Source organism: Gorilla gorilla, chromosome 1 (assembly GCF_029281585.2).
Source record: "Gorilla gorilla gorilla isolate KB3781 chromosome 1, NHGRI_mGorGor1-v2.1_pri, whole genome shotgun sequence".
In the NCBI taxonomy this organism is placed as follows: domain Eukaryota; kingdom Metazoa; phylum Chordata; class Mammalia; order Primates; family Hominidae; genus Gorilla; species Gorilla gorilla.
The window spans coordinates 93,999,891-94,012,333 of NC_073224.2; the positions used below are offsets into that span (position 1 = coordinate 93,999,891).

General features: G+C 40.4%; 1 protein-coding gene across 6 annotated transcripts in view; it reads right to left on the reverse strand.

Moving 5' to 3' along the window:
• DDR2 (discoidin domain receptor tyrosine kinase 2) overlaps positions 1-12,443 on the reverse strand; it is a 155,001-nt gene that overhangs the window by 22,950 nt on the left and 119,608 nt on the right. For all 6 annotated transcript variants that reach the window (XM_004027794.5, XM_055364697.2, XM_063693340.1 and 3 more), the window contains 6 exons: positions 10,347-10,449; positions 8,690-8,921; positions 8,243-8,390; positions 7,778-7,883; positions 3,567-3,750; positions 2,108-2,351 (listed from right to left, as the gene is read on the reverse strand). In XM_004027794.5, the coding sequence (XP_004027843.1) occupies positions 2,108-2,351; positions 3,567-3,750; positions 7,778-7,883; positions 8,243-8,390; positions 8,690-8,921; positions 10,347-10,449 (1,017 nt within the window). The remainder of the gene's footprint in view (positions 1-2,107; positions 2,352-3,566; positions 3,751-7,777; positions 7,884-8,242; positions 8,391-8,689; positions 8,922-10,346; positions 10,450-12,443) is intronic.

The window sequence follows — 12,443 nt, forward strand, 5'->3', positions numbered from 1 at the left end:
TTGTTCTTTCGGAAAACAAGAAAGTTATCAAAGGCTTCTAGGGTCAGATCAAAAGAGCAAAGGGCCCCCTTAAAAATGCAAACTCTAGGCCGGGTGCAGTGGCTCACACCTGTAATCCCAGCACTTCGGGAGGCCTAGGTGGCTGGATCGCCTGAGGTTGGGAGTTCGAGACCAGCCTGGCCAGCATGGTGAAACCCCGTCTTTACTAAAAATGCAAAAAAAAAAAAAAAAAAGCAGGGCATGGTAGCAGGCACCTGTAATCCCAGCTATTTGGGAAGCTGAGGCAGGAGAATCACTTGAACCTGGGAGGTGGAGGTTGCAATGACTCAAGATAGTACTCCAGCCTGGGCAACAGAGCAAGATACCTTCTCAAAAAAAAAAAAAAAATGCAAACTCTAGTCAAAGACAGCACAACTTGAGTATTAAAAAGAATAATGGCCGGACACAGTGGCTCACGCCTGTCATCCCAGCACTTTGGGAGGCCAAGGCAGGCAGATCACTTGAGGTCAGGAGTTCGAGACCAGCCTGGCCAACATGGCAAAACCCTATCTCTACTAAACATAGAAAAACTAGCCAGGCGCAGTGGCAGGCACCTGTAATTCCAGCTACTTGGGAGGCTGAGGCAGAAGAATCACTCGATCCCGGGAGGCGGGGATTGCAGTGAGCCGAGATCACACCACTGCATTCCAGCCTGGGTGACAGAGCGAGACTCTGTCTAAGAATACTAATACTACTACTACTACTAATAATAATAACTGCAATCGATTAAGCATTAAATTGATAAAAAGCAATGAGTTTATAATGATACCAAAAAAAAAGGGTAAAAACCAAAATTAATTAGACATTATTGAGGGTTGCTACGGTATCGAGTCATTACTCTGAAAATTAACAATTAAAGGGGAAAATAAGTCACGTATCCTGCTCTTTCAATGTGATTTCTGAGTAAACTGGTGCATGATGAAGAATAGTTACTCTATTCGGAAGAAATTCAGCTAAGAAATGCAGAAAAAATAAAAGAATTAGAAAATCATCATTTAGCAACCCCTAGTGAAATAAATAATTCAGACAGTGGTTATTGATGGAGGATAAAACTTAAGGAAAAAGTTCATGAGGAACCAGAAATCAATCTTAGTATCACAAAAAGTGAGAGGATCTAGCATTACATCCTCATGATGAAGTTCAGCATAAAATATACAACACTATCCATAAAGAATTCTTGACAAAAATAAATATTGAACTGGAATCAAATTAACCTGTAGATGTAAGCACCAGTCATTAGGAATGACAGAGAACAGAAGCTCAAGTAAAATGACACCACAGAAAGCCGTCAGCCAAGCCAGAATCCATTTAAAAAGAAATAAAAATGGAAGGAATTTTTTAGATTAAAAGAGACACAGAGCAAATAGAATAAAGAAACACACCAACAGATCCTTATTTTGATCCTTATTTGATAAAGTCAACTGAATTAAGACATTGTTGGACAGTTAGTCATATTTGAATATGGACAGGATATTGGGTGGTATTAAGAAATTATTTAATAATAAAGGTTGTTAGATGTTATCATGGCATTATACCTGTGAAAATGATGCTATTTTCTTAGATGCAGTCCAATTATTTGCTAATGAAATCAAATAGTATCTCACATTTGCTTTAAAATGCTACAGCCAAAAGGAAGGAATAGGTGAAACAAATATGGCAAAATATCAATGATTAGTAAAGCTGAGTGATGGGTGGTTTATTGTTCTCTTTACTTTTGTGTATATTTAGAAATTTTCATTTAAATATCTCAGTAATGCTTAGGTGTGCTTTTCCTTAACAGCGCACTTGTTAACTACCTTAAATTATATAAAAATTTTAACACACTATACTCTCATTTAAAAACATTCTTTCTAAGAAGAGTTACGTGCATATTTTGTTCACTTCCATTCTCATCCCATCCCCTCCACAATTAAAACTAGTCACACAAAGGATTCACCGTATCCGTCAATGAGAAGCTGCCTGTACAATCCCACTCCTCTCAGAGACCAGCTAATGAGAAGTTCTGGGCATGTGCATTCCTCCTTCATCACCTTGCTCCCACTTCCCAAAGAGGACCTGAGCTCCCTACCTGATTGGAAGGTGATCTCACTGAACATCATCCAGGTATCTGCAAAATGGTATTGACACTTGATGGCACTGGCCATTCGGTGGTGGAGAGGCACCGTGACAAACCGAGCACTGGGGTTGACGTCATCCAGGACAAGGGGGAAGGAAATGGCATTAGGTTCCCACTCACTGGCTTCAGAGCGGAAGTAGCACTGTACCTCCTTAAAGATCTTCACACCTTTAGCAAACATGTTGTTGCAGTGGACCTGGTAGAGAAAGAGGCATGTGAGTGATAGGTTGGCCCTGCTAAGGTGCATGGAGACACAGTGCCAGCCAACTCAGTAGTTGCTGTCTACCCTGATTCAAGCTATTCTGAACTGAGGTAAGAGGAAGACTGCCATCCTGCTTCCTCCTAGGTACATTTCAGAGCCAGTCTTCTTTTCACAGGGCTAGGTGAGAAACCTGAAATAATGTACAATCTAAAACAATTTCATTTTTCTTTTAGAAATCTCATTTCTAAATGAGAATACACATATTCTCACATATGTGTGTATGTATCTATGTGTATAGATACACACACGAATCAGGGTAGACGGCAACTGCGGCTGAGAGGATTATAGACTCGAGAGAGTTCAAGGCAAGGAAGGGCTGAGAAGATGCTGGTGCAGTCCTCATTTAACAGATGAGAAAACTGCAGTCCAGCAACATGAAGTGAGGTGGCCAAGGGCAGACAGTGCATACAGGTGACCAGGGTTGCAGCCCAGGTTTTATAAGGCCTGACCAACTATCACTGCCACTGTGAGGTTCCTAGAAGGAAAAATTCAGAAGACTGCAGAACACCAACTACATATATATATATATAGTTGTATATGTATATATATATATAGTTGTATATGTATATATAGTTGTATATGTATATATATAGTTGTATATGTATATATAGTTGTATATATATAGTTGTATATATAGTTGTATATATATAGTTGTGTATATATAGTTGTATATATATAGTTGTATATGTATATATATAGTTGTATATATATATAGTTGTGTGTATATATATATATAGTTGTGTGTGTATATATATACACACACACACACAACTGTGCTGGTAAAAAGATAATCTTTGACCCTAAAAATTTATTTTTTTCACCTGATATTAAAAGAAATTAAAGCGTTTTTATGGGTCTTAAAAATCTGTGGACCCTGGACAGTGTGTTATTGGCTTAATGGCTATGTCACCTTTAGTGTCAAAACAACAAAAAAAAGAGAGCTCACTGACCTATTCTAACTCCCTTACACACAAATGGAGAATCACGCCCTTAGAGATGAAGTGACTTGTGAAATGCATTTAGCTAGTTAGTAACAGAATATGTCATTGAACTGGCATCAGCCTAGACTTTTTTCTAGCGTGCCTTTTCTCTACCACACTATGATTTGTGCCTCCTTAAAGAAGTTCCACCACACCCGACCCCACTGACCTTCATGGTAGTGAAATTCCTGATGCGGTCAAATTCAAACATGATCTCAATGTAGCCATTGGTGGCACTCTCGTTCCGCCAGCCCACATAGTCATAGCCGGGCCACACGTGGTATTCATGGGTCTGGGTGAAATCGTCCAGGCCAGACACACCATCGGTCAATTGGCCTAGCCCTTCTGTCATGCTGCTCAGGCCAGGAGAAGAGGAGGAAAAGGAGAGAGAAATCTGAGTTAATCACACATTCAAGGAAGAGCTTTTGCCCGGCATCTTTACTCCAGATTTTGTATGAGCTTATTTTCTTGGAATTGAAGGATTGTAAATAATCAGATTTGTATTATAGTATTGACTCGTTTATCTTGCATCAATGGAGAACTAAGAATTTCATATTAGTAATTTTTATAAAATATTTGATGCTTACTCCTTTAGTAGTAAAACTTTTAAACAATATCTTATTTAATATGAAAAGCTTTCTATAATTTATTGCACCTTGCCTATTCTTATATACTGAATATGTCTTCACATAATGACTTAATATTATCAAATGCATTTGATGAATTAATTCATAGAGTAAATGATGAAATGGATAAATGCACAGAATGAATGCTACCATACATAGTAGCACTTGCCCCATTATCATATAAATGTTTCCAGAGCTTGGTGCTGACTCTCCTTTAACTACATATTGTCATTGTTCAGTGAATCAATTTCAGAGAATCCAGTCACACTCTCTTCTATTCCACATATCCAACAACCCAGTTTGATATTAAACTAAGGGGGAAAAATATAAGCTCTAAATTTAAATAATAATTTCTATTCAATTTTAATTAAATTTGTAGGATACTAGACCCAGGAAGTAAGATGCAAGGATTTCATGAGAATCCCAGGTATTGGATTTAGTTTTGTGTTCTAGCTTAGCAGGCTTTTTTGACTTCTGAGTAAGAGGCTCTGTTTTAAAGGCTGAGTTTTCCAGAAGCCTGACTGCTGGATGGAATATAACTGCATTTATGCTTATTTGACTACTTAGAGAACACGAAGAGGCTCCTTCCTTCTTTTTATGGAGCGACAGAGCAAAAACCATCATGTGGAACTTCTCTTTCCTCAAGCTCTGCATCTCAAGCTCTGGCAGATATGACACAAATCTCCCAAATGACGAGATTGGGATACTCACCCTCAAGCAGTAATCGGTGTGACCCTTGAGGTTTATAGCTAGATCAATAATATGTAAAATTTGTGAATCGCAAAAAATAGAAAAATACTAAGGGTGATTATGCCAGCCTTTTAAAATATATTTAATCATTGAAAATGTTTGGTAAATTATAAAATTTGACTGGCCTTATCCACAGTGACCAGAGCCTGGATCTCCCTTCCAAGGTTTTGCCATCTTTTTCTTCTCTCTACAGATCAGAAAGCTAGGAGAACATAAGTTTACTTGCAATAAATATATTTCCCATTATCCTCAGAAAAATAAATCCCAGGAAAGTTTTATGAAAAGCAACAGAAATTAAAAGGAATGCCTGTTCAGTTCCCCCTTGGTCAAAATTAAATCAAGTGAAGAAGGGATAAGAAAATAAATGTTCAATATTTATATACTTTAGAGTTATTAAAATCACGAGTAAGCATATATTATTCTTGAAATTGTTTTAAATTTAAAAAGTAACTTTTGCTAATATGACTATTTCTTGAGACTCTGATGTCGTCTCTCAGTGGCTGAGAGGATCTCTTCACTCAGCCACCTCCACCAGATATTTCATTACTTCAATTATTAAATGAAAGCCAGTGATGTCTACATTTTTGTAATTTTTTTTATCTTTCCCCTGGAGTTCAGAGCCATAATTCCAGCTACCTTCCTTATTTCTCTACTGAATGTCTTCTCAATCTCATAGACCTACACTCCAAACTAAATCCATCATCATCCCCTACTGAACTAAGTCTTTCTCCTTGGTTTCCCTTTTCCATAAATTATACTTCTCTTCATAGTAACGGAAAATGCCTGGTGCAAGGTAAGCACTCAAAATATATTTGTCGAATAAATAAATGTCATCCCCATTGTTTCAGTCACTTAGACTGTCAAACTTCATCTGACCCTTTTTCTTACCCTACTGTCTTGCCCCATACATCCAATCAGATTTCAAACATCCTAAATGAATATCTTTTCCTCATTCCCCACAGTCACGGTTATGGCCTTGGTCATTAATTCTTTTTACTTGGCAGAACTAAGAGTTTTAAAATGTTCCTCATAGCCTCCTCATTCCATTCCAATCTAACCTTTGCATGCTGCTTGATTAATCTGTCTAAAGCACAGCTCCAATCATGTCCTTCCTCAGCTTTAAAAATCTTCAGTGACTCATTACATTAATGATAATGTTTATGAAGAACAACAACAGCAATTTCTCCTCTTCCTCCTCCTCCACTTCTTGCTCCTTTTGGCTTTGACTTCAGGTTCCTTCAAAATATGGCATAATCTGCTTTGTTTTGCTTCTCCTGCACTACTTTGCCACGTAAATATGGCCCGTGGTTAAATAAACTGTTGATTTCTCCCAGACAGTCCCCTAAACTTTATAACCATGATTCTTTTTTCCTCATGCTATTATTCCCTCTGCCTAAAATTCCATTTCAAGATTCTGCACCTGTGAAAATACTACCCATTCTTTGGGACCCAGTTCAGATTTCATCTATTCTACCATATCTTTAGTGGTCCTTCAGTCAGAAAAATGATAATCAGATAACAACTTATATGTGCATAGCAATTTATCTTACGAAATGCTTTTCACACACATTTTAATCCCTTAAGCCTTGTAGCAAACAGAAGTAACTTTTATTATATAAAATCCAGATGTTTTCATCCCCATTTTTGTGCTTTCCTACTAGAGTTTACTTTTTCCTTTGAACCCCAGAGCAATCATAGGCTATCTCTTGCTCATATACTCGAATCATAGTAACTTATATTCTGTTTTAGCCCCTACTCCAAATTGTGAGCACTTTAAAGGCAGGATCAATGACTCCATTACCTTTGAATACCTAACATGCCTGGCCAAATTCCTTGTATACAGTAACAGTTGATTAACAAAGGCTTATTAAATTAAACTGAATTCGGTTGATCTCTGATTTCCTCTGTGCCTTGAATACATGCCTGTTGGGGTGTGACTGAGCGAAATTATGCCAAGACAGTTTAAGCAAAAAGGAAAGAACAGTGACTAAGAAGATGGAAAGGAAGTGACTAGGAGTAGAAGAGTGGATGAATCAGGTCTTCACCCAGGGGATGGCAGCTAGAGGGCAATAGTTCATTCTCCACACCTAAGCCAGTGGAAGGCTGTAATTCCACACTCCCTTCCTGAGACTCACTAGTATCTCCTTCTCTCGAGCCCTGTCAACCTCCATCATCTGGTCTGGTCTTCACTATGGACTGAATTCTCTCCCAGGCTCACTTTGCAGATGCAGACCAAGCTTAGAGAGAAAAGTGTTAGTGTGGGCTAGAAGAATGGCAAGGCTTAAAGGCTTGAAGTGAAATGGTATAGGTGGGAGCATCCTGTACCCAACCCTAAGTTCCTGCTATACCTGGTCACACTTCTTTGCCATGGCACTCCTTTGATCCACTTCAGGCTTATCCATTGTTCCATTCTGTTCTTCTCAACTCCAGCTTCTACTATAGCCAGGTCAGTCTTGCCTTCAGCCCTGCTTCCTTTCTTCTGCTACCTTCTACCTACCTTCCTCTGCTACAATTCTCATCTTAACCTAGAACTTTCCTTGTCTATTGTAAGTCTTACTAGTCCCCTTTTTACAAATTTCAAAGCATTTATATGTATAAGGTCTATTCTTTCTGACTTATTGACTTGCCCAGAGTATTATACTTATTACTTCAATTCTCTGGCCCTTTGTTTCCATAAGTAGGCCAATATTTGTGTCAGACTACATGTCCTGTTTGGAGGGTCAAAAATATGGCTATTATACTTAGAGCCATATCACAAACTTTAGCCCTTACTTTGTGTAATTGATTGTTTTCTGGGTAATTAACTTGTCTTCCCAAACCAGGCTTTAAGTTCCCTGGAAATAAAGGTCATGTGTATTCTTTCATCTAAATTATTTCCAAATGCCTTGTACAAGAACTAAATAAATACTGATAGGTTGATTGATTATTGATCCCAAGACATGATAAAATATTATTCTTTCCTAGTGGCCAATTTCCCATTCTAATAAAGTTTCCCAGGATTTACCTGTATCCAACAGCTCCATCATAGACAGAATCATTCAGATAAATGATGGAACCTCCAGGGAGTACAAACTGTTGCCCAGCTGGAGCATTGTAAGACACCAAGCCATCTGCAAAGGAAACACAGCCAAGTGAGTGCCTACTGCTCAGGCCCATTACCTCAGGGAACTCTGTGAGTTTCAAGGGTATAAGCTTGCACAGCGTGTCCAGCAGGACTCCATCTGGACACTGAGGGAAGACTTTGGAGGAGTGCCCCTCCATGGCAGTCAACGTAATGACTCTGAATGCATGACTCAGTGTGGGGCCCTAAGCCCTGGTTAATGAGCAATGCTTCTGTCTCTATTCTTCCCAAGAGGGAATCACCATTCCAGCAGTAACTGATCCCATCCCTTTCTGATTTGATTGCCTTCATTTCCCAGAAGTTGGAGTTTTTAATAAAGCCTATAGGCTTCCTGGGCTAGTGACCTACCTAGCCAGACACAGCCGTAAAGCTCCACCCTCATACACACATTCATGGAGTGGTCGGTGACTGGAATGAACCGGACAAATCTGGCCACAATGGGCGGCTCCAAGTCCTTTAGGAAAATGTCATAGGGGTTACTATTTCCATCCAGCACCTGAGGAGAGAGAAGAGAATGAGTGAAGAGGTGGTATTAAATCATGCTCACTTTCTTCACCCCACCACGTTTTTGATGGACTCTCTCTTCTTAATTCGAGGAGCAGAATGCATCTACTCTGCTTTCCCCACAGCCTTGATATTCCTTCCCTGCCTCCCTCACCCTGGGTCACACATTTACAAGGGCATGCCTGGTCTGTGGACACACATATCCACACAGAAAACCTGTACCCTTCTTCTCCTGGCCTAAGTCAAAATATGGTCTTGGACATCCAGGATCTGGATGTCTCTTCTTCCTACCTGTTTCCCATGACGGTTCCGCCAAGAGATCCAGCGAGTGCCATCCCGACTGTAATTGATCTTGTACTTGGGGGCAAACTCGATGCCATGACCTCCTGCATGGCGCCCCTGGGTCCCCACCAGAGTGATAAAATGGAGGGTGTGCAAGTCAATCTGCAGAAACTCCTTCAGGTCATCAGGTTCCACTGGAATCTCAGGGCACCAGGCTCCATCCCCTTCTTCTGAGTCCAGCCTTGAGAGGTGAGGGTTGGGGAGAGAGGGAGCAACCATGAAACCACAGAGCTGTTTACTGGTTCACAGGCAAGCAGCTGCCCTGTACTGAGGGGAGAGAGCAGGCTGTCCTTATAAACATTTTGGGTTCTTGCCACAGTTTTCACTGCCACCACAGTACCCATTTGTGGTCAGATCCCTTTCCCTGGAGTACCATGAGACCCTGAAAGACAGTGAGCTGAGGCCTTCAGATCACACATAGCCTTCACTTCCCATCCTGATTTAGAAGCCTAAAGAGAAATAAAACTCTTCCTACTCTCTGTTCCCGCATGAGTCTTTTCATATTTCCCTTCCCTCTTTCAAACTCAGCCTAACAAAGCTAGCCACCCTTTGCTTGGACATCAAGTTATGGCAATAGGGAGGAGGGATAGTAGGGTCTCCAGTGTGGGTTATGCAATGCAGCAGGATGGGCATTGCAGACCAGCAAGGAGCCATAGAAACACATGGGGAGGATGAGGGGGAAGAGCATATCAAGGAAGTAGTAAATAATCTGGTTTCATTTTATTACCTTCAGGCTGAGCTACCACTGAGCAAAATTGTGAAATTATTATAAAGTTTACTTTGAGAACTTCCTACCACTTTTCCTCTCCCTTGGATTGCTCCCTTTTCTCACAGATATTACCCATTCATTTGTTGCTCCCTTCCAATTCCACCAACCATCACTCTAGTCTTTCATACACTAAGAAATTAAGGGGAAAGGTTCATCACGATTCCTTTTCTTATGGGTAATTCCATTTTAATAAAATCAATACTTCACAAAATAATAAGATTCCAGGTAGAGTATTGGGTCCAACCAGTAGAGCAGTAGGGAGTTTATTGATGTACAAGACCCCTGAAATCAATCACCCCAGGAAACTGCCACACTCTGTCTGTGGGCAAGGATGGCCCTTCTATGTAAGAGATCCTTGAGAGAGGGGGAGAACTTGTTGGAGGCCTCAGTGTCTTGATGCTTCGCAGTGAGTGATGCTTTGCAGTGAGTGATGTTTCATAGACCCACTGAGAAGAGGAGTGGATGCTAACTCCCAGTGTCCTACATAATCTGCACCTTCCCATAGCTGACACTGTTGCCTGCCTCCTGCAGCAGCTCACAATGAGAAAGTCAGGGAAAGCAAATCCACTTCCTATCAATGAACCCATTCACTGTGGGTAATGTGGCCCTGGGGCCCCAGTGGTTGAGATGGGGCTGCCAGACCAGTACATGTGGCTAAGTCCTGAATTCTCTCCCTGAAAACATACAGAGCAGGACAGGCCCACTTGTTGTCTGTCCTTCATTCTCAACAGTTCCTGCCAATAACACCACCTTCCTCAGCCCCTAGGGTCAGGAATCTGTGCCCAGGAAATCTGCCCAACCCCAGAACATGGGCTTTCTTGATGTAACCATCCTCACCTTCCATATTTGGCAGCTGTGGACTCTGACCACTGACTGGAAGCTGTGATGTCCTCATCTGGAATCTGGCCTCCTGACATGCCCAGAGGATAGCGGCATATAGCTAGACCAAGAGAAACCAAAGAGAAAAGAGAGGACATGCTTTTATTTTTATTTCCAGAGCCCCCTAGGAAGAATATCACTGAATATTGAACAAGGAATAAGAGAATTTACATCTTCCTAAATTCCTCTATGGCCCCAGTTTGATCACCCTGACTCTATCAGACTTGTCTTCCTGGCCCTGACTCCAAATACAATTTGGGCCTCCGAGATTTGACCCCCAGCCAATCTATATTTTGGTTCAAATTCTGACAATCAATGTAATACAATGCAATGTGCCAATTTATGCTTTGTACTTGGTAATAATCCCAGTGGCCCATCCCATTCTCTTATTAGAAGATGTTTACTTCTAATCAATTTCCTAACAGTAGTGAGGAACCCTCATAATCATCAGGTGCCTTTATGACCCAAAGAATTATTTTTTTAAGTAGTTAATTGCATGAAAACTATAAAGAAACTACACACTCACCTACGAAGGGATCGAACACACATTTTTGGCCCTGGTTAGAACCATGTTCTGGCTCCTGGCTATAAACAATAACTTCTGGATACAGACTTCCACTTTCAACCAAAGACTGAGTAACAGAGACCAGATTTGCTCTCCAGTGTGAAACAACCAAAAAGGACAAAATATATGAAAAATTATGTTTTAAGATAACGAGCATCTGACAACGAAGGACAACAATCTGAGAGTCAGGAAACAAAAAAGTTGCCCCCTACAGTGGCATCAGCTTACTGGCATGAGAGTGTGTCCAGGATACAACACAATGAGTGGGAACTCAGGCAGAGCCTGGAGAATTTCCTGAGTTGAGGAGACAAAAATGGGAGTCCAGAGAAGTAAAGGAAGCTAGAGTCTCAGGACACCGGGTTGCCAGATAAAATACAGTATACCTAGTTAAATTTAAATTTCAGATAAGCAACAAAAGTTTTTTTTCTTTTCTCTTTTTTTTTTTATTATACTTTAAGTTGTAGGGTACATGTGCACAATGTGCAGGTTTGTCACATATATACATGTGCTATGTTGGTGTGCTGCACCCATTAACTCGTCATTTACAATAGGTATTTCTCTTAATGCCATTCCTCCCCCGTCCCCTCACCCCACGACAGGCCCCAGTGTGTGATGTTCTCCGCCCTGTGTCCAGGTGTTCTCACTGTTCAATTCCCACTCATGAGTGAGAACATGCGGTGCTTGGCCTTCGGTCCTTGCGATAGTTTGCTCAAATGATGGTTTCTATCTTTATCCATGTCCCTACATAGGACAAGAACTCATCCTTTTTTATGGCTGCATAGTACTCCATGGTGTATATGTGCCACATTTTCTTAATCCAGTCTATCATTGATGGACATTTGTGTTGATTCCAAGTCTTTGCTATTGTGAATAGTGCCACAATAAACATACATGTGCATGTGTCTTTATAGTAGCATGATTTATAATCCTTTGGGTATATACCCAGTAATGGGATTGCTGGGTCAAATGGTATTTCTAGTTCTAGATCTTTGAGGAATCGCCACACTGTCTTCCACAATGGTTTAACTAGTTTACACTCCCACCAACAGCGTAAAAGCATTCCTATTTCTCCACATCCTCTCCAGCACCTGTTGTTTCCTGACTTTTTAATGATTGCCATTCTGACTGGTGTGAGATGGTATCTCATTGTGGTTTTGATTTGCATTTCTCTGATGACCAGTGGTGATGAGCATTTTTTCATGTATCTGTTGGCTGCATAAATGTCTTCTTTTGAGAAGTGTCTGTTCATATTCTTTGCCCGCTTTTTGATGGGGTTGTTTGATTTTTTTTTTCTTATAAATGTTTAAGTTCTTTGTAGACTCTGGATAATAGCCCTTTGTCAGATGGGTACATTGCAAAAATTTTCTCCTATTCTGTAGGTTGCCTGTTCACTGTGATGGTAGTTTCTTTTGCTGTGCAGAAGCTCTTTATTTTAATTAGATCCCATTTGTCAATTTTGAATTTTGTTGCCATTGTTTTTGGTGTTTTAG